This window comes from Canis aureus, chromosome 21, assembly GCF_053574225.1.
Source record: "Canis aureus isolate CA01 chromosome 21, VMU_Caureus_v.1.0, whole genome shotgun sequence".
In the NCBI taxonomy this organism is placed as follows: Eukaryota; Metazoa; Chordata; class Mammalia; order Carnivora; family Canidae; genus Canis; species Canis aureus.
The window spans coordinates 2,763,608-2,783,813 of NC_135631.1; the positions used below are offsets into that span (position 1 = coordinate 2,763,608).

The 20,206-nt window shown below is 60.0% G+C and overlaps 2 protein-coding genes across 16 annotated transcripts in view; one reads left to right on the top strand and one right to left on the bottom strand.

Moving 5' to 3' along the window:
• MARK2 (microtubule affinity regulating kinase 2) overlaps window positions 1–13,149 on the top strand; it is a 60,382-nt gene extending 47,233 nt beyond the window's left edge. For 3 of the 13 annotated variants that reach the window (XM_077862134.1, XM_077862128.1, XM_077862136.1), the window contains exons 4-19: window positions 82–130; window positions 445–510; window positions 598–668; window positions 889–945; window positions 1,668–1,904; window positions 2,600–2,719; window positions 2,824–2,923; window positions 3,001–3,113; window positions 4,070–4,202; window positions 4,506–4,687; window positions 4,975–5,072; window positions 6,079–6,240; window positions 6,892–7,149; window positions 8,179–8,205; window positions 10,245–10,289; window positions 10,932–13,149. In XM_077862134.1, coding sequence (XP_077718260.1) covers window positions 82–130; window positions 445–510; window positions 598–668; window positions 889–945; window positions 1,668–1,904; window positions 2,600–2,719; window positions 2,824–2,923; window positions 3,001–3,113; window positions 4,070–4,202; window positions 4,506–4,687; window positions 4,975–5,072; window positions 6,079–6,240; window positions 6,892–7,149; window positions 8,179–8,205; window positions 10,245–10,289; window positions 10,932–11,292 — 2,079 coding nt within the window. In that variant the 3' untranslated portion in view covers window positions 11,293–13,149. The remainder of the gene's footprint in view (window positions 1–81; window positions 131–444; window positions 511–597; window positions 669–888; window positions 946–1,667; window positions 1,905–2,599; window positions 2,720–2,823; window positions 2,924–3,000; window positions 3,114–4,069; window positions 4,203–4,505; window positions 4,688–4,974; window positions 5,073–6,078; window positions 6,241–6,891; window positions 7,150–8,178; window positions 8,206–10,244; window positions 10,290–10,931) is intronic. The other 10 variants (XM_077862129.1, XM_077862133.1, XM_077862137.1 and 7 more) reach the window with 10 other exon arrangements.
• Window positions 13,150–13,356: 207 nt separating this feature from the next.
• RCOR2 (REST corepressor 2) lies at window positions 13,357–18,440 on the bottom strand. Of its 3 annotated transcripts, XM_077862143.1 has the most exons (13): window positions 17,800–18,435; window positions 17,633–17,695; window positions 16,983–17,039; window positions 16,595–16,675; window positions 16,307–16,359; window positions 16,059–16,220; window positions 15,821–15,945; window positions 15,658–15,727; window positions 15,366–15,581; window positions 14,943–15,020; window positions 14,750–14,807; window positions 14,392–14,621; window positions 13,843–14,290 (listed from the first exon to the last, which is right to left on the bottom strand). In XM_077862143.1, exons 1-13 carry the CDS (start codon window positions 17,924–17,926, stop codon window positions 13,976–13,978), a joined length of 1,635 nt encoding a protein of 544 aa, XP_077718269.1. In that variant the 5' UTR covers window positions 17,927–18,435; the 3' UTR covers window positions 13,843–13,975. The 3 variants fall into 3 exon arrangements, with proteins under 3 accessions (XP_077718271.1, XP_077718269.1, XP_077718270.1); XM_077862144.1 differs by lacking the exon at window positions 17,633–17,695 and having other exon boundaries at window positions 17,800–18,432; XM_077862145.1 differs by lacking the exons at window positions 14,392–14,621; window positions 17,633–17,695 and having other exon boundaries at window positions 13,357–14,290; window positions 17,800–18,440.
• Between the last annotated feature and the right edge of the window lie 1,766 nt (window positions 18,441–20,206).

Here is a 20,206-nt window from a genome sequence, read left to right on the forward strand (position 1 = left end):
AATCCTAGCAATGGCTCTGTTTGGAAGGGACCTGAAGGGAGCAAGTAAAGCAATCATGACCCTTGATGTTTTATTTTCCAGCTATTCCGCGAAGTAAGAATAATGAAGGTTTTGAATCATCCCAACATAGGTGAGAACCACCTGTCGTCGTCCTTCCTTCTTCCCCCACAGCACAACTCCACTCCCCAGCCTGTATTCTTCCTGAAGGCCCGCTGCTTTCTGAAGTTTGGAGTCCTTGAGGATGCCTCTGGGGAAGCCTAGCTCAAAATCCAGCTCTGCCTCTGGCACACCAGGCCATCCCTAGTAGTGTGGCTGCCATGCAAGGAACTTGCCCTCATGGCGGAAGGGAGGGCTTTCATCCCCAGGATGCCTCTGTTCACATTGGGGCTCAGAATGTGGCTCCTACTACTTCTCTGACTTGTGGCTTGCGATTTTCTTTTGTAGTTAAGTTATTTGAAGTGATTGAGACTGAGAAAACTCTATACCTTGTCATGGAGTATGCCAGTGGAGGTAGGTGTGGAACTGCCTCTTCCTGGGTTTCCCTGTGTCCCCCAGCCCCAGTAAGTTCCGACCTAGCCCCCACCCCGTGTCTTGCAGGAGAGGTGTTTGACTACCTGGTGGCTCATGGCAGGATGAAAGAAAAAGAGGCTCGAGCCAAATTCCGCCAGGTGGGTGTGGCTCCTTTTGCACGGAATGGGCCTGATCTCTGCCTTTTGGGGTTTGGCATACAAGAAGGAGCTGCCTCTCTCTCTGAGTGGCCTGTAGAGGGTCCTTTAGGCTTTGCCTATCCCTATCACAGAATAAGGCTGAGTCTTAGGATCACAGATTGGCCAGCCCCATGGCCCCCCCTCAGGTGCTACTGGACTAACCCTTCTTCCTTCCTTTCAGATAGTGTCTGCTGTGCAGTACTGCCACCAGAAGTTCATTGTTCATAGAGACTTAAAGGTAAGGCATGCTCCTGTCCCCTGTGTCCCTTGAGTCGGGGCTGGGTTGTTTACCCTCTGTCATTAATGACATAACCATTAGGCCCTGAGTGTTCAGAGAAACTCCAGCTTTTAAATTTTTGGAGATGATGAGAAAGCACCTAGGGCTGCTTCTGACACAAGCCTTATAATTTGACTTAGATCTCATCTCAACCAGTGAACAGAGAAGTTCTCTGTTGTCCCCTCGCTGGGCATGTCACCTTCCAGGGTTTACAGGGTGTGGTGGGAAACGATGTAGGCTCTGCCCGCTGTTCCGGCAGCCCAGCCGCTGACTGAGGACAGAGCATTGGCTGTCCCACAGCTGCCTCACAGCGGTTTTGCAGCAAAGCCGGCTTTGCTGTGACTAGCATTCACTCACCTCTTTCCCTGAGATGTTAGAGTGTGAACCACCTCGGAGGCTCCTGGCCCCGCGGTCCTGGCAGATATGACTGCAGTTAACCCGAGTGTGATGTGGTGCAGCCCCTAGACCCCCACACTCCTGCCGCTGCCTATGTGAGGGGTGGCCTGCGCTGCCCTTCTCCAGCCCAGCCTCTGCACAGACTGAAGGCCTGCCCTGGAGTTGGTAGAGAAAGTTTGGAGACTGAGGATGGCTACCTGTTTGTGCTCCTGTTCCCCTCAGCTCCTTCCTGTTTGGTGCCTTACCATGGTCTGCTGGGTCCTGATATTTTCCATCTTACCTCCCAGGCAGAAAACCTGCTCTTGGATGCTGATATGAACATCAAGATAGCAGACTTTGGCTTCAGCAACGAATTCACCTTTGGGAACAAGCTGGATACCTTCTGTGGCAGTCCCCCTTATGCTGCCCCAGAGCTCTTCCAGGGCAAAAAATATGATGGACCTGAGGTAGATGTGTGGAGCCTGGGAGTTATCCTGTATACACTGGTCAGTGGATCCCTGCCTTTTGATGGACAGAACCTCAAGGTGGAGTGAAGCACAGGCTTTGATGTTTGTTTGTGGGGTTTTTTTTAAGATTTTATTTTTAAGTAATCTCTACACCGAACATGGGGCTCAAACTTACAACCCCAAGATGAAGAGTTGCATACTCCGCCAACTGAGGCAGCCAGGCCCCTGAGGCTAAGATCATTTTTATTGCTTCTTTCCAGTCTTGGCCTCTGGTCTTACCCCTGACCTCTCTCACCTTTGCCACCTCTACATTTTCCCCAAGCCAGAGCTTCAGAGAACTTGCTAAATTTTAGCAGCAGACACAGGGTCTTCTGTGCCCAGTGTAATGACCCATGTTCTTTCCTCAAGGGATGGGATAGATTATGTGTCCGTTCACCCCTCCAAGGCACTTGGGATGGCAGGCCTTGGGCTGGTCAAGCTAATGGGCATAGGGTATTTGATCTCAAGGCTTCTCTGGTGAGGTGCCTTGTCTGAGGCTCTCTGCTCCTACCATGTTTCATGTATGTCTGCCTGGTCGGTCTTTCTCAGGAGCCTGGATATTAGGTTTCTTCCCTTGGCCTTGGAGTGATTTAAATTTCCCTCCTATTGGGGCGCCTGGCTGGCTCAGTTGATAAAGCAGGCAAATCTTGATCTCGGAGTTGTGAGTTCAGGCCCATGTTGGGTGTAGAACTTACTTTTAAAAAGTAATAAAATAAATTTCTCTCCTACTACAGGAGCTACGGGAGCGGGTCCTGAGGGGCAAATACCGCATTCCGTTCTACATGTCCACGGACTGTGAAAACCTGCTTAAGAAATTTCTCATTCTCAACCCCAGCAAGAGAGGCACTTTAGAGGTGAGTATCCTGGAGCCTGGTGGGCTGGAAAGTTTAGGATTCTCAGGGACCCCTCCAAGCTGAATCTCCTTCCTCCCTGCCATACCCTTCCCTTTGCTCCCCAGCAAATCATGAAAGATCGATGGATGAATGTGGGTCATGAAGATGATGAATTAAAGCCTTATGTGGAGCCACTCCCTGACTACAAGGACCCCCGGCGGACAGGTGAGGGTCCGCTGAGCTATGAGGTTAAACTCCCTAGGACTTTGGACCAGCCTTAACTGTATGTCCCTCCTGTGCAGAATTGATGGTCTCCATGGGTTACACACGGGAAGAGATCCAAGACTCACTGGTGGGCCAGAGGTACAACGAGGTGATGGCTACTTACCTGCTCCTGGGCTACAAGAGCTCTGAGGTGTGTGCCCCCTGCTCTGTTCTTGCCAGCCAGCCAGCTTTGCTGTCATAGCACCCCTGTGCTTCCAGCAGAAGCTCTTTGAGTAGGTGTGCTCTCTCTCTGCTGACAAATGTTAAGCCTTAGCTCTAGTGGGTAAGGATTTCTGGCCCTTGCTTTCACTGGTCTCCATCAGCGAATGAATAGGAAAGCTAGTGGTGTCTAGGCCTGGGTCTGGGTCTCCATGTGGGTGAGTAGCTCTGGCTCGGTCTGTGTTGGCTGGGCTGGGTCTAGGTCAGTCTGGCTGGATCAGCTCTTTCTTGATCTGGAAATCTTGGTGTCTGTTTCCATGTGTTTGTGTTCCTCTGCATCTGGAAGTGTCCATCTCTGGGTGTGTGGGTCTCCGTGCCTTTCTTGTAGGAGTCCTGAGTCTTTGTACTGCTTCTGCCAAGTGCTTCTGTCTGGCTCTGTGTCTGTGTGCATGTATATCCATCCTCCCGTCTATTCATCTGGAGGCTCCGTGTTTGTTCTCCCCATCTGGGTAGCCATGGCTGTGTGTGAGTCTGTGGGTTTGTGTGGGAGTGGGGTCTTGTGTCCCCCCATGCACTCCTGGCCTCCCTGTGCTCCCTCTGGTAGTGTTGGGCTCCTTCTCTTAGTTCTCACCTTAGGCTGCTCAGGAGGTATCTAGTTGGGGGCAAGAGGGCATACTCTCTGAGTCTGAATGTGTGTTCGTAGGGACATGTGTATCCCTTCTGGGGGCTGGAGGTCTTTTGTGTGCCAGGGGCAGGGGGCTCTTTGGCTCTGTTTGTCAGGACCTGTGTAGGGGCATATGTGTCTCCAGGAGTGTTTAGGAACACCTAGATCTTGCAGGGGTATATTTCATGTGAGTCTGGAGTGGCTTTGTGTCAGGCAGGGTGGTGTGTCAGTGGGTCCATCTGTACATATCTCCGATGACTTTTGGCCCCCTTCTCTGCTTGCAGTTGGAAGGCGACACCATCACCTTGAAGCCCCGGCCTTCAGCTGATCTGACCAATAGCAGTGCCCCTTCCCCCTCCCACAAGGTACAGCGTAGTGTCTCAGCCAACCCCAAGCAACGGCGCTTCAGTGACCAGGGTGAGTGCTTTGGGGAGTTGCAGGTGGGGACTCAAACCTCTCCTGAAGGACACAGGTTCTGGGGGCTTGGGATGACACCGCTGAGTTTCAGCCCCAGTTCAGCCACTTGCTAGTAGCGTGGCCTTAGGCAAGCCACTTAACTTCCATCACCCTCTGTGACAAGGGGTTTGCCAAGTTGCTGGCAAGACTGTAGGAGAGCACTGTGTTTATGTATGTGTGGGGAGGGAGGGGTAGGTGGGTGTGGGTGGCAGGCACTCAGAGGGCCCCTCACCCTTACCCATTCCCATCATCCCTCTGGCCCAGCAGCTGGTCCTGCCATTCCCACATCTAATTCCTACTCTAAGAAGACGCAGAGTAACAACGCAGAAAATAAGCGGCCTGAGGAAGACCGGGAGTCAGGGCGGAAGGCCAGTAGCACAGCCAAAGTGCCTGCCAGCCCGCTGCCCGGCCTGGAGAGGAAGAAGACCACCCCTACCCCCTCCACGGTAAGTGTCCCTCCTGGTCCCCCACCAGCCGGCCCCCACTCCCTTCCCTGCAGCCCTCCTGCAGTGGGGCCTGGCCTCTCCCAGCAGCTCCCTCTGGCTGCCTACCTGATCTTGCCTCCCAGGCCACTTTTGCTTACTATAGAAAGCCTACCCCCAAGAGGAAGAGCAGAATTCTTTCTTTTCCCCACCCCTATCTGTGCCTGCTGGAAGGCAGAGGGAAGCCAGTCCTGTGAACAGAAGAAAATTTTAGTTTTCTGTGATACAGCTCTGCCCTTTATTCCCCACAGAACAGCGTCCTCTCCACCAGCACAAATCGAAGCAGGAATTCCCCACTTTTGGAGAGGGCCAGCCTTGGCCAGGCCTCCATCCAGAATGGCAAAGACAGGTGAGCAGACCCAGGCCCTGCCCACCATGCTGCCCCAGAGCCATCTCTCACAGCAGTGACGTCTGTCAACAGCCCCACCTCCCCTCCCTGCTCCTTGGAGTTCTGTCCTGGCTCTGTCCAGTCTAGCTTGTCCACACACCAGCACCTCCTCCCTGCTCTCACCTCCCCCCACCCAGTCTCCTCTCCCCTGTGCTTCCTGGGACTGCTCCTTGCAGCGGGCGTACCAAATAGGACTCCATGGTCATCTCGACTGCCTTCTTGCTTCCTTTTTTTTTTTTTTTTTTTTTAAGTTTAACGTATTTATTTATTTAAGCAATGTCTATACCCAGTGTGGGGCTCAAATCCACAACCCCGAGATCAAGAGTCACACCTCTTCTGACTGAGCCGGCCAGGAGCCCCTGCCTTCTTGCCTCCCTGACTGCAACCAGGGCATGGCAACCCTGTTCCCCTTGGCATCAGTGCCTGAGGCTTTGTTTTGGGGGCTCCAGCTCAGGGCAGAACCAAGAGATGCCCATCTGAGAGGTGTATATGTTGAGGGTGACCCCCCTGTACCTATGAGAACATTCACTCCGCCGCCACCACCCCACAAGCTTTGACCATCAGCATCTCTTGCTGTGTTGCATCTCTGGCTCCTCCTCTTCTGAGCTTAATGAAAATTCCCCTAGCAACACCCTGCTCTTTCTATCGACAGAACATCCTTGTTCTTAGAATTCCTAGGAGACCAGCACAACCTGGAGGCAGTTAGTCACCTCCTGTTGGCTTTCCTGCACTTTTGGTTTCCTCCCCCAGGTTTTGGCCTGCTTGGCTTTCCTCACCCTGCCCCCTCCCCTTCCCAGCCCCACCTTCCACGTCTCTGACTGGAGTCCCATTGCTGCTCCCCGGACCTGATCTGCATCCTGCTGAGGCTCCCCAGCTCTGGTGCTTCTGCCCTGCCCTTGCTTCCTAACCTAGCCTCCTGCCCCCACCCACCCCTAACCCAGGCCTCTTCGCTGCTTTTGTCTCCTAGCCTAACCATGCCAGGGTCCCGGGCCTCCACGGCTTCTGCTTCTGCCGCAGTCTCTGCGGCCCGGCCCCGCCAGCACCAGAAATCCATGTCGGCCTCCGTGCACCCCAACAAGGCCACTGGGCTGCCCCCCACGGACAGTAACTGTGAGGTGCCGCGGCCCAGGCAAGTGTGCTGAGGCAGCTGGTGCACCTGGTGCCCTCAGCCTGCCCTACCCCCCACCCTCCACAAATTCTGCCCCCACCCCTGGGGGGGTCCTGCTCTATTCTTGGCATCTTAGCCACAAGAAATGGCTCTGTCCCCTGCAGTCAGGAAGTAGAGAGAACAACAAAAAAAATAGCTTAATGCCCCTCTTTCCCTCCAGTTCTCCCTCTCAGAACAGATATGCAAGAAGCCATCCTGAGGCTCCAGAAGGAAGCCTTTTTGTTCTGAACCTTCCTGGACTTCCTTAGGACCCCAAGGACAGTCAGCATCAAAGGGACTCAGTCCTTGAGGATTGATCAACATTGTCCCCTTGAGGTGCCAGTGTCCCTAGCTCCCAAGGAGCCACTTCTCCGGCCTGTACAGCTCTCCACACACGTTACCTCCCTCGCCTCCCTCCCTCCCCCAAACCATCTACGTCCACCTCCACCCAGATGTCCTCCTCTCCGGTGTCCTCAGTGGTCACACCCCTTCCTTCTGTGTCCTCTGTGATGGCTGCCTCTGCCCTAGCATTCCCCCTTCCCTGTCCCCACCCCGGGGCACTTCAGGTGCTCGGTGGTGACAGTGAACCTGTGCCCTGATGCATTTCCTTCAACCCCACCTCTTCTCCCACAGCACAGCCCCTCAACGCGTCCCTGTCGCCTCCCCCTCCGCCCACAACATCAGCAGCAGCGGTGGAGCCCCCGACCGAACTAATTTCCCCCGGGGTGTGTCCAGTCGAAGCACCTTCCATGCTGGGCAGCTCCGGCAGGTGCGGGACCAGCAGAATTTGCCCTATGGTGTGACCCCAGCCTCTCCCTCTGGCAACAGCCAGGGCCGGCGGGGGGCCTCAGGGAGCATCTTCAGCAAATTTACTTCCAAGTTTGTACGCAGGTGAGTAGAGGGCTAAGAGTGGTAGAGAAAATGAGGCCAGGTCTTCCTACCTGCCTGGGAGTGGGATGAGGACTAGGCTTGGGTCCTGGGGTTAGAAGAGGCCTGGGGAAGCCTAAAGAATCCGGTCCTTGCTTCTCCTCATGATCCCAGACCTGTCCATCCCTCCCTGTCTCTCCCCAGCTCCTGTACATACCCCTCGTTCTCTGGCCCCAAGAGCAGATGGCCATTGCCGCCTCCTCTCTAGGAGAGTGTGAACTCAGATGCTAAAATAAAAGCCCCCCTCTTCTCTCCTGGGTTCCCATGGAAACTTATATTTGGTGACGCAGCTGCAAAGTCATAAGGCCTGAGACAGGCTGGGCCGGCAAAGAGAGTTTTTCCTGGTCCTCTGTCTCGCCCCCTCTGACCTCCTTTCCCCCACCTAGTTGGTTGGGTCCAGCTGTAGCCACTGTCTCTGCCTCAGCGCGTCCTCCTACCCTGGGCTTCTACCCGGGGCTCGTCAGGATGAAGGCTGTACATGAAATAGCCGGTGGGGGCGGGGTGGGGGGCGCCTCCCTCACAGCCCAGTGGGTTAATGCTCTCTGAAGTGGCAAGCAGGGTGGGGATTCTCTTCATGAGGTTTCTCACACCTGACCCCAGCCACCCCAAAGAGACAGCTTTGATTCTTAAGGTGCATCCAGCAAACCAGCCTGGTGGGATGCTCCCTGTCCCCATCCCACCGTTTCCTCTCCAACCTTGGCGTAGCTCAGGAAACAGCAGCGGGCTTGAGGAGAGCAGGCATGCTGCCCTTCCTGCTGCACTTCACTCAGCTGGAGTAGCCAAAAGCCATGCCCCTTTCCAGCCCTGGAATGCAGGGGTGGCGGCAGGTCACGATGTCTAGGACTCTAGTCTAGTCTCGCTGAGCGGCTCTTCCACAAATAGGGTGACCCTTGAACCTGTAAAGCCCACTCCCCACCTGCTTATCCACATACTGTCTTGTTGGGTTTTTTTTATTTCTTTTTTTATTTTGTCTTTTTTTGTTTGTTTTTTTAGAAATCTGTCTTTCAGGTTTGCCAGAAGGTAGGCGTTCAGCCCGCTGTGTGTGTGTGTGTGTTTGTGTGTGTGTCTGTGTGTCTGTGTCCTGTGTCCTGTGTCCTGTGTCCTGCCTCCATCATTAACTCCCCTTTTCTGGCTCTTGCTCCTGCCTCTATCTGCTAACCACGTCTGTGTGGCCCTCTCTCTGCCATCTTAAAGGGATGAAGACTGCCTCTGACTGGGCAGCCACTCAGGGCAGATGGCTTTGAAAATGAGGGGCCTGTCCCCAGGCATGGGGGACTTTCTCAGGGAGTTCTCCCTTTAAGATTGTCTCCTCACGCCCCCCTTCCCTGGGTTTGGGTGTTGGTCTCAAGCCCTGGATTCCTTCCCTGGCCCTTTCCCCTGTCTGTGCATGCGCTGTGAAGAAGCTCCATGGGGATTGCAAGAGCATCTGGGATGGGATCTCATTCTGGGTCTCTGGGTCTTTCCCTTTGCTGGTACCCTGGACACTTCAGAGCCTGTGTGACCTCTTGCCCCTGTCCTGTGGATAGCAGGACTTTGGAGGTACTACAGGGATGCCCGGGTCCCCAGGCTTCAGTATGATGCAGGGGAGCCTTTGCCTCATGAGTGGGCACAGCACCCCCTTCTGGCAGCTCCTGCAGAACTAGGCCCACCCCCACCCCCACCCCCACCCAGCACATCTCCTGCCTCCAGCGTACGGTACCTGGAAGAATCAAGCCAAGTCTCTCCTCTGGGCCCTATTCTCTGGATAGGGTCTGTGGCTTCCAGAGAGCCAGGGGCCATCTACTCCTTAGCTCTGACAAAACAGTGGGGGATTCCACCCCTCCCCCCAGGCATCTCCTTTCCTGGGCTGAATCCTGGCTCTGCCACCCACTGGCCTTGTCCTCATTCTCTCGGAGGCCTCGGTGGGCCAAATACCAAGCTGAAGACCAAGGGCTGGGTTGGGAGCACCAGTTCCCCAAGGTTGGCAGCCCGGGCCCAGTGCTGGGGCTAGGACACCTGGCAGACACGTTGGTGACGCAGCTGACTAATGGCCAGGGTCTCCAGGCTTGCCCCTTTCGAACCACTGCTCCCCACCCAGCTCTTCACTGCATGGCTGGCTGTGGATTCACAGGCCCTGGTGGGGGCTTGCCCGGCAGGGCGCCTCCCCCAAGAGGGCAGGGACCAGGTGGGGCTGGGAGAGCAGCAGGCTCCTTCCCTGCTTGCCCTGCGCCTGTGTGCCTTCGTGTGTCTGTCGTGTCCTTGTGTTCCTTTTCCATGTGCCGCTGCTGCTCTATCTCATCCTCCTCTGCAGTCCCCAATTTCCCGGCTCCAGGCACCCATCTTCCAGCCAGGAGCTGGAGAAGCCGCTCAGCGGGGCCAGACCTCTTCCCCACCCACCCTCCCAAGGTGCTGGCCCTGCCCTGCCCTCTGTCCTCCCTTCTGTCCAAGCAGATGGCCTGGCAGCCTGGCAGGCAAGGGAGCTCTAAAAGAATGAGGGAGACAGGCTTGTCCATGGATGGCCTCAGGGCCAGGCACCCATCCCCAGGCCCCCTCACAGTTCCAGCTCTTGGCCCTCTGAGCCTCCTGAGAGAGGCTTCTGTCCAGCTCCCCCAGCATGTCCCCCAGTGCAGCCCCTTCCCTTCAAAAGGACTGTACCTTCAGGACCCAGGTACACTGGCGTCGAAGACCCATTCACAGCGTGAGACCCTGGCTGTGGGCTGGTAGGGGAGCTGCCTCACGCTGTGGCTGCGTGCTCGATGCGTGTGCCTGTACATCCCTCCTCCTCCTCCTCCTCCCCCAGAGCAGAGGCTCCTTCTCCCCAGCACAGATGTCTGGGAGCGTGGGGAGGGACAGGCCCCACGTGCTGGGCTCCCTGCTGGAAAGGGACAGTTGAGCTGCCCGTGTGAGGTGCTGCAGAGCCATATAGGCCTGCCAGGCCAGGTGATGGGCAGGTGACCTTGGAGCTTGGGTCCTGCTCACCGTCCAGTGGCACCTCACCAGACCCACCCTCACCTGGGTCTGCGGCGGTGGAAGGAGCGAGAGGTCCCAGCACTAAACTCTCCCTCGCTCTGTTTTTTGAGGAACCTGAATGAACCTGAAAGCAAAGACCGAGTGGAGACGCTCAGGTGAGAGGGCTGGAGCCAGCACCAGCCCTGCCCAGGCCACCGGGCTTGCCACAAGCCTCCTGCTCCTCTCTTCCTTCTGCCACCTGGCTCTTCCTCCGGTGGTTCTGCCCTGTGCCCGCCCTCTTGGGGCCTCCCTTTCCTCAGAGAAACCCCAGCCCAGCTGCCGAAGGCATGGGTCCTTCTCCCATCTGGTGCATTCTGGAAGCAGGAGCCCTAGGCTGGGCGGTTGGGGCTACAGATTCCTACCGACCAACCAGCTCACCTTTCTGTACCTCAGCTGCTGCTTTCTGCCCGTCTGTGAACCGCTCAGGGCTGTTGAGCACGTGCTCCCTGTTTCTCTCTGACCCTCCCCTCGTCAAAGACAAGCATGGAACTGTTGCGCCCTCCCATTCCCGCCGGGGCCTGGCTTTTCCTCCCCTTCTCTGCCCTCCCTGAGAGATGGAAGTCACAGAACAGCCCACCCCTCTCACCCTCCCTCTGCTTCCCCCAACCAGGTCTGATGCTCCCTCCTCTGGCACTGTCGCCTCCCGGGCACCCTCCCGCTCTCCTCTCTGGTCTCGGGGGCTGTCTGCCCGGGTGGCTCTCCCGTGGGTGGGGTGCCTCAGCCCCCCACCCTGACCCCCACCTCTGCCCTCTCCGCAGACCTCACGTGGTGGGCGGTGGAGGCAACGACAAAGAAAAGGAAGAGTTTCGGGAGGCCAAACCGCGCTCACTACGCTTCACGTGGAGTATGAAGACCACCAGCTCCATGGAGCCCAATGAGATGATGCGGGAGATCCGCAAGGTGCTGGACGCGAACAGCTGCCAGAGTGAGCTGCACGAGAAGTACATGCTGCTGTGCATGCACGGCACGCCTGGCCACGAGAACTTCGTGCAGTGGGAGATGGAGGTGTGCAAACTGCCGCGGCTGTCTCTCAACGGTGTCCGATTTAAGCGGATATCGGGCACCTCCATGGCCTTCAAAAACATTGCCTCCAAAATAGCCAACGAGCTCAAGCTTTAACAGGCTGCCGGGAGTGGGGGGCGACGGAGGCGGGCCAGCTGGACTTAGCTGCTGGGGCCGGGCTCCAACCCACCTGGGCGAGACTGTGGAGATGGATCGGTGTGTCTCCCCCTGCTGGCACTTCTTCCCTTCCGCCCTTCTCGGTTCTTTCTTCCATGTTTGTTGGGTGGGGGGGGACGGGAGATGGTTCTTCCCCTCCCCCAACATTTACCCCTGCCCAGAAAGTCCCCCTTCCCCCCTCTCCCCAACAGGAGGCAAAGGAAGGGGAGGGAGGTGGGGGGGCAGGGCTCCCCCTCGGTACTGCGGTTGCACAGAGTATTTCGCCTAAACCAAGAAATTTTTTATTACCAAAAAGAAAAAAGAAAAAAAAAAAAATCCCAGCGGCCACCTTTCCTCCCTGCCCCATTGGGACAGTTGAGACTGGATCTGTGGGGTTTCCCGGGAGGGTGGCTCAGGGCTGGAACACTCTCAGGCAAGAGTGGTGGAGTTCCCTGTCAGGCCCTCCGCCAGGCCCACTTTGGGCTTCTCCCCTCTCCTTCCCCCCTTCCCCTGCAAGCAAACCACCAGAGGTGGCCTTCCCCTGACCTCAGGCCACGGGGCTGGAGGCCTACCGGGCCGGGCTGGGGGCGGGGCGCTGCGCTGGGTGGGGGTGGGGGTGGGGGGCTGGCAGCTGCCCTGGGCTGACTGGTGAGGCCCGGGCCCTGGCCCCCTCCCTACTGTATCCTCTGCCCCTCCTTCCCCAGAGCTGGGCATTTCCTTCCACAAGCTGCTGTGGGGACTTTTGTTCCCCTCCTCAAAACTCTGTGCCATCTTCTCCCACCCCTCCTGGGTAGAAGGCGGGGCTGACCCCTGGGCCGGAGAGGGAGGGGACGGATGCTGGGCAGATTGGCTCCTCGGCCCCCAGGGGGCCGCCTGGGCTGCTAGTCTCTGAACAGGGATGCCAGGCACTCTCCGTTATGGGAGAGCCTTTGTCTGAAAGCACAGCCCCGTGCTGTTCCTCTCCCCTGCCCCCTTCATTGGCATTAATCTGGGCACCAGCTCGTTCCATAGCAGTGACTCCCCTCACCACTCATCTCCCGGCCTTGCCTTTTCTTCCTGACATTGTCGCCCCTCCTCTCAGGAGACACTGCCCAGGGCCTCCATGGCCACCTGGCAGGAGGCTGGACAGGGCAGCGGGGCCGGGAGCATCTGCCCTCCCAGGGGGTGGGGGGACAGATAGGCCCAGCGACTCCCAGCTTGCTAACCTCCTTGGCCAGTGTGGGAGTGGCTGGTTATGGGCGCTTGGCTGGTGGCGGCCGCTGCATCCCTTAATTTATTTCTTTGCTGTTTCTGTTCCTGAGAAATTGGGGGAGGGAGGTCCTGCACAGAGGCTGCCCCTGCCCTCACCTGAGTTGTACATTTTTTTGTGATGGGTTTTATTTTTTATTTTATTATTTTATTTTTTCTTTTTTTGATTTATGATGACTCCACCCCTACTCATCACCCCCCACTCCCAGCCCAGGCTCTGAGGCAAGTCGAGCCCTTGGGTTCCAGGAAGGGGCCTAGCCAACCTCAGCCCTCCTGCCCCAAGCCCCAACTGTGGACTCTGAGCTGAGCTCAGGCTCAGACCAAGGGCTCCTCCTCCCTCCCTCCTTCTCTCCCTTCCTCCCTCCCAACCCCTCCTGCCCAGTGGAACAGCCCGGGTGCTCTGAGGGGGCCAGGGGGCCAGGAGGGCATGGCTTGGCTCTCAGAGGGGGGTGGTGGCCCATGGGGGGGGGCTCCCAGGCAAGGTGGCCCCTCCCCACCAGCCCACCCCCCACCCGCACTTAGTTTCTCCTCTGGATCAAACACGTAATAAAGAGAATGTTTGGAATCTGAGCTGCCTCCTCCTGTTTCTTCTCCCAGCCAGGCAGGGACCCAGTCCCTGTGGGCAAGATGTGGCTCAGCCCGCCAGCCTTGCAGGAGAGAATGGATTCCAGTCTGGGGCCTGGGGGAGGCCGGTGCTGGGTGGCTGCTCCCTCCCATCCTCAGGGCAGACAGGAAGCAAAGCCCAGGGCCCTCAACACCAAAAGAGAGAGCACTCCGTGAGCGTGGAAGATTTTATTTTTTAAAAACATTGAAAAATAAACCCATGTCTGCATATGTTCCCAGCCCTCCTTTCTCTAAGCGTTTGGGCTGTGGGTATAGTGGGCACCCTCAGAGCTCCTCAGCACTTCTCAGCAGGCTCCAGAAGACAGGAGAGCTGCCCATCCAGTTCTGCCACACTTGGGCCCCAAAGGAACCTGTGCCCACCTCCCCCCTCCAGCCCCCTCCCCACCTCCTCCCAACTTATTGCTAAAAGAAAGAGAGCAGCCAAGGCTGTCCTCTCCCCCATGCCCCAAGCTAAGGTCACTACCCCCTCTACACAAAGGGCCAGGCCCAAAGGCCAAGCCCCAGCAGACTAGGAGGCAGCCATTCCAGCCCCAGCCAGGAAGAGAAAGTACCCTCAGGTCAGCTCTGAAGGCTCCTGAGCCCCAGCTCCTGGCCAGGTGGGGGCAGAGAGGCTCAGCTGCCAGAAATTTGTGCAGAGCCCACAGGTCCAGACTGTGCCCACTGGCAGCTCTGGATCTTTGAAAAGGCCTGGCCAAAAGCTCTGTAGTCCCTTCTGTCCTTAGTGAAGCCAGCAACAGGGTTCTGGAGCTTGGTGGGTGGAGGGCCTCAGGGCTCACAGTGAGGGTGCTGGAGGCTCCAGAGGGGCTCCAATCAGGGTGGGTGGAGGCTGTGGGCCGGGGCGGGCACTGTGGCGGGAGGCAGCCAGAGCAGGGCGGATGAGAGGTGGGGGGGGCTGGTTGGGGGCCAGCCGGGGCTGGAGGAAACGACCCTGCTGGAGCGGGGGTGGCTGGCGGAGCAGGGTGGGAGCAGTAGGCAAAGGTGGCCTCAGCAGTGGGGGCGGCTGGGACAGGGAGGTGGGAGGTGGAGGGGGGGCAGGCACGGGGGGTAGCGATCGGGGCACAGAGGTCGAGACGGAGGTGATCTGCACCTGAGAAAAGGGAAACCAGACTCACACCCTCACCCCCATCTCAGGATGGAGGTGGTCCTCTCCCCACTTCCCCCAAAAGGCTTCCCCTCACCCCTTCTCACCTCATCATCTTCCTCTAGGGCCGAGGCTGGCAAGGAGGCCCCTCTCCTAGACTCCTCCATGGGGACTGGGGCTCCTGGGGCCCCATCCTGCTCAGCCTCCCACTCCTGCAGCACCTCCTCCAGATTGAAGCGGCGCCGGTAGCTCACAAAGAAGGTCTTCACTTGGGTCAGAGTTTTGTTCCCAATCACCTCTGCGATAGCCCCAAAGTCTTTGCCATACCTACGGATGGCTGCAAGGGTCAAAAGGGCAGCGAGGTGTGAATACCCCTTAGAAAACCATTTCCTTCCCCTCCGCCCAAGCTCCTTGGAAGGTGGGAAAAGCTACCAGAGGCTCTCCATGCTCCCCAGTCCAACCCACCTTGGACAGCCAAAAGCTGCTCATCCGTGGTCCAGCGGGAGTTGAACTTGGTGTTGGCCTGGACAGCAGTTAATTCATCCTTTAGACTCAAAAGTACGGAAACGGGAGGCCCTGCCCTCTGAGCAGAACTGCCCTTTCCGCTCCACTGTGGGAGGGGGTGCCCCTCCCGCACCCATACCTTAAGTCACCTTACCTCAGGAGGGCGCAATGGATCGATGCCACCCTCCAGCGCTTGGCGGAGGCTGCTGTTGGTCTGCTTCATGCTTTGCACCTGCAAAGGCCAAGCAATGACACATCAAACTCTCCTGCCAGAGCAGCCACCAATACCAACTCTCATCAGGGCTCTACTTCCCAACACAGCTCGTGGCCACCCACCATCCAGCTAGCTCCCACCTCACAACGGGCTTCTCCCCCTCTCATCACAGATCAGACCAGTTTCCTTAAAGGGCCCAGCAAAGAAGACCAAGTTACCCAGAAGCCTCAAGGATAGGGCAGAGGCAGTCCTAGCGCCTGCAACATCCTCTCCCCTTAACACCTCAACCGTCCCCAAAACGTAGCTCCCAGCTGCCCATTGTCCCCCCACCCCCACATGGCCCTTTCTTTTCTCAGGCCCCACCTGGCGCTTCAGGGAGATAAGCTGGGAATCAAGGCCTCGAAGCGTGAGGTTGGCGAGGTCTGGGCTTCCTGACACAGCCGTGAGGCCCTCGGGGCTCAGGTACATGCCCTTGGGTGGGCGACGCCGGGTTCGCAGCGGATGGTGGCGGTACTGAGAACCCTGGGCCTCCTTTTTCCCGGGGCCTGGGCGGGTATTCAGGGGCCGAGAGGGCAGAGGCTGCCAGGGAAAGGAGAGGAGTGGGTGGTATGGAGCCCAGGGACAAGGCAGGCGGGGAGGCAGAGCCAGACCTCACCTCTCTCTTGGGGTCTCCAGCATCTGGCTCTCCCTCACTCACAGCTCCTCGGCCCTCTTCTAGCTCATCACTGTGGACACAGGCACCAGGAAGGGCGTGACGCAGAGGCCAGGGCCCCCAGAGCTCAGTCTGCCCTGCCCCTGGACACCCTGGGCCCCCCCACCTGTCTTCTTTGTCCTTCCGGCCCCCCAGTCGCCGAGCCTGTCTGTCCATCACACTGGTCCGACTGCGGGTCTTCTTCCATGAGTAGTAATACTTCACCAAGCTGGGGATCAGCTTGTCAGGCAGCTGAAAGGGCAAGGCCAGAGGCTGGGGCCCCCCCAAGACCCAGTGCCCCGGGGCAGGCACATCACAACGGGAGGAGCTAAGGAACGTTGGCAGGGGTAAGGAAGGGGCTTTACCATCTGCTGGATCCGCTGGAAGCATTTGCCATGGAAGCCAAAGGCCTGTTCAAACAGCACCTTGTCCTCCACGGTCCACTCATCTGGGAATGGGGTGAAGTTGGCCAAGTCGGCCAGTGACTTCTCCACATCGTGCTTATGCCACAAGAGCATGCCCAGTGCCTGGCCCAGAAGAGGAAAGAACTCGGGTTCAGCTGCCCCAGCACTGACCTGCACCCCCCCAAAATAGATGCGGGGCCAAGGCTCACCTGCTCAATGTTGTAGCCATGCTTCTCCTTGGCCATCGCAATGTACTTGTCAACTGTAGGGATGGGAGGGATCCGGTATGGAGAAGGGGTTACAACTCCCTGACCCAAGCCTGCCCAGACAGAGGTAGGCCCCTCGGAGGCTAAGCCTGAACCTGAGCCCCAGGGCAGGGGCTGACCTTGTACCCCTCAGCCTCTGCCCACTTCTGAGAAGAGATGGTCACCAACTGGCATGAACCCCAACCCCCAGCTCCCAGGGCTGTGAGTGAACCGGGATCCTGCCCCACTCACGCTTGGCATCAGACACACAGTGGTTGGGTGACCACACCAGCATCCCCTTCAGCTCCTTGTTACTGTAGCGTGCAGGGCTCTCTGAAAGACAGGAGCAGGAAGGGGAAGACATTCAGATCAACCTGGTGGCACCAGCCTGGACCCATGGCCAGAGGGTGGCAGAGAAGTGGGGCCTGTGAGGTGAGGCCCAGGAGGGAAGGAGGGGCAGAGTCCCAGACAGGAAGGCAGAGCAGGAAAACTAACCATGCCATGGGCCACCCACCCCCGCCTGCCTGCTCGCTGGCTTGTCCTTCTAGTGGGTGCCAGCCAAAGGCTCCCCCAGGTGGGGCTCGGGGCCAAGCCATGGGCCCTCCACTCCCCTCCCTTTGCAGCCTGTCCTGCCACTCACCAGGCTTGCACTCCGGAATTACGGCCTGGTAATTGGTTCCAACGCGGATCATGCTGTCTGTGGAGCCAGGGGAGGCAGTCAGGACTCCAGGGACGGAGGGAGGGAGGACAGGAAGATGTGGTGGTTGGGGGGGGGGGAGGTGCCTGGCCTGGGGTTCTCCTTCCTGAACACCCGGGGCCCTCACCTTCCCAGAAAGCTCACTTTTCCCTGATCTCCCCTCTCAGTTACCCTCAGCCACAGAAGAAACTGGAAGATGAGAGACCCTGCCTAGTCATGGCCCATGGGGGGGGGGGGGGGGGCGGGCAGGGTGGTGGTGAGGACAACGGGGCCAGTTTAAAGCCCAGGCCAAGCAGAGCCCTTTGTTCTGGCTTGGGGGGGGGGGAGGGTTGCTGCCCCTAGACCTGGACCATAGCCCTGCAGGGAATCCAAGGCTCCTCCCCACCACATGAGCCTCACAGCTCCGTGTGTAAGTGTCTCTCCAGCCCCTACCCCAGCCAGACCTCAGTCCCCTGCAAGGTGGCAAGGTATGTGGGGCCCCAACTGTGGAAAAGAGGGCCGCCCGAGTCCCTCCGAGACGCAGGGCAGGGCAGGGCGGCGCAGGGCAGGGCGGGGGTGGGTAGGACCGTCTCCTCCGCAGCCAGGGGCCCAACCTCCAGACTCCCTGTGTCGGCAGCCCCCAGGCCCGGGGAAGAAGCAAGCCGGAGGCTCCGGTCCTAGGAGGCAGGAACCACCAAGTCCAAAAGGCCCGCGGTCCGCAACTCTTACCCCCGCCCCACTGGCGGCCGGTGCACCTTTAACCCTAGGCCGCCGGGCTCACCGTGCGAGTGCTCCTCCTCGCTGCTGTCATCCTCCGAGTGGGGCTGTCCACCGTTGGGCGCCGTCTTGGCCCGGCTGCGGGACAGGATCCCGGAGCCCGCGCTCGGCTTCTCCATCACCGAGGGCATTACCCCGCCCAGCTGCCCCGGGGGGCGCGGGAGCCTTCGGGGAGCCGCGGTGCTTGCCGCGCTCGCCTCGAGTGCCGTGCCCGGCCCGGCCTGGAGAGGTCGCCACTGAGGCTACGAGAGGCAGGAGGTCAGCGTGGCCGGGGTCCCGCGGGGCGGGAACCCTGCGGACGGCTCAGTGCTCTCCGCGACCCCCACGGGCGAGAGCGTCAGAAAAGTTTGTGCAGAAGTGGGGTACGCGGGGGACGAGCGCAAGGTCCGGTGCGGCTGGGGCGCGCTCGCTCCGAGCGCTCCACGGGATTGGGGCTCCCCGGAGCGGTCGGGGCACCCTGCCTTCGGGGCGCCCCGGAGCCCCACCACCCTCCCGGCCCACGCAGTTGAGAGAGCGGGCGCTGCGGCGCAAGTGGCGCCCCCCGCGGGCTGCACACCCCTCGGTTGCACCGGGATGCCCCGGTCCCCGGGCGGGGACCCCTGTCCCGACCGGACCCCTGCCTGCGACGGCAGGCGGCGGGGCCCCGGCGGTAGCGGTGGCGGCGGCGGCGGCGGCGGGACGGCGCGCACGGCGCGGCGCGCCGAGCAGAGTTGCCGGGAGGCGGGCGGAGCGCAGCCGCGGGCGCCGCCTCGCACCCTCCCCGGCGCGCTCGCTCTCCCCGCCGCGCTCGGGCTGCTGCTCGCCCGCCCGCTCTCCGCCGCCGCTCGCTCCTCGCGCACACAATGAAGCTGCTGGCAGGGAAGTAGTGCCGGCTGCGGCCTCAGCACCCCTCCCCCAGCCGATGCCTCCGCCAGCTGAACATCTGGCCCTGGGGTGGGAGGGAGGGCCCGGGGGGCGGGGCCTGGGGCCGGGGCTAGACCTCCAGGGGGTGGGGTCAGGGCCCGGGCGGAGAGCGCGTCCCTCGGCGGGCCCCCGGGAGCTCCCTGACTTGCCCCCGGGAGACCCCTGAGGCCCCCCAGGAGGACCCTGGGGTCAGCTCCACCCACGCGCCCCCCAGCCCCGCACACCAGTGGGCTCGGGTTACCGCCGCCTGCCCCGGGGGCCCTGGGGCCGCCTGCCCGCCCGCCCGGGTGGAGCCCAGCTTTTCCTTCCATTTCCCTTCCTGCCAAGGAACTCCCCGCCCCCCCTTCCGCAAGGGGGACCCCCTCCCTCTTGCGCCCTTGGGGGCCGGAGCGGATGGGAGGCCGGACAGGCAAGGGATGAATTCCTCCAAGAGCTACTGGGCCCAAGCCTGGCTTCTGGTCCATCTGTGGGCTTCCAGGGGTCACCTCAACTCCCTTTGCTGCAGCATGCACCCCCAAAGCAGTGGCATAAGGGGCTGAGGGTTGGGGAGTGGGAGGCGTAGAGGAAGGTCTGGGCCGCTGGGAGGGAGTGGGAGGAGCCGGGTCTCCTCCCCCCTGGGTTCACTGTCACCCCAGCTGGGAGCAGCATCCCCCTCCCCCAGGACGGGCGCGGGCAGAGTGACAGACCGGGAAGCGGGTAGAGCGGCACAGACGGAGATGGGGGAGGGGGTGGGCAGAGACTTTCAAAGCCAGACCCAGCCACCCTGCCAGGCACACAAAGAGCCAGCGCACACCCCGGCGGCGGCGGCTCTGAGCCTGCGAGCTGCGCCCGTGCCGGTCCCCGCCGCCCAGGGCACGTGCTGCGGCGCACACAGGCCGGAGCCCCCGCCTGCCGCCCCTCCCACCCGAGCCCCAGATTCCTAGACACACCTCCGCCCGGGCACACCCCGCTGTGCCCAGACCGAGCCGAGCCTGCGCTCGCACCCTCCTCTCCCTTCCCTTCCTCGGCCGCTCTGTAATCAGATTCCTAAATTTAGAAGCAACCCGGGACCCAGCCAGGGATCCCCGCCCCCACCCGCTGCCTGCGGCCAGCCGGCCGGGGTCCTGCGGTCGGGCCACGACCCGGCTGGGGCCCGCCTGGTCCTGGGGGCTCCTGGGGGCTCCTGTGGGCTCCTGTGGGCGGCCGGGCAAGCCGGCCACGACCCCACCCGGCTGCGGTGCTGTCGGGCCACATGGGGCCACCCAGCCCGCGGCCACGTTGCCCGCCACACCTCGGGCCAGACCTATGGAGCCTTTTTCCTTCTCTTAAATCATGGATTGGGCACCAAGCCCCAGGGTGGGGAGCTCTGGACAAAGGAGGAAAATAAATGGGCCCAGGGCAGGTCTGACCTAAGGGGTCGGCCTGGAGATGAAAAGAGAGTCTCCCGGCCTGACCCCTCCTGAGTGGCAAGGTGCCACCTCGTGGTGCCCAGCACATCCAATCCCCTCCTGGCTGGCAGGCAGCCATCA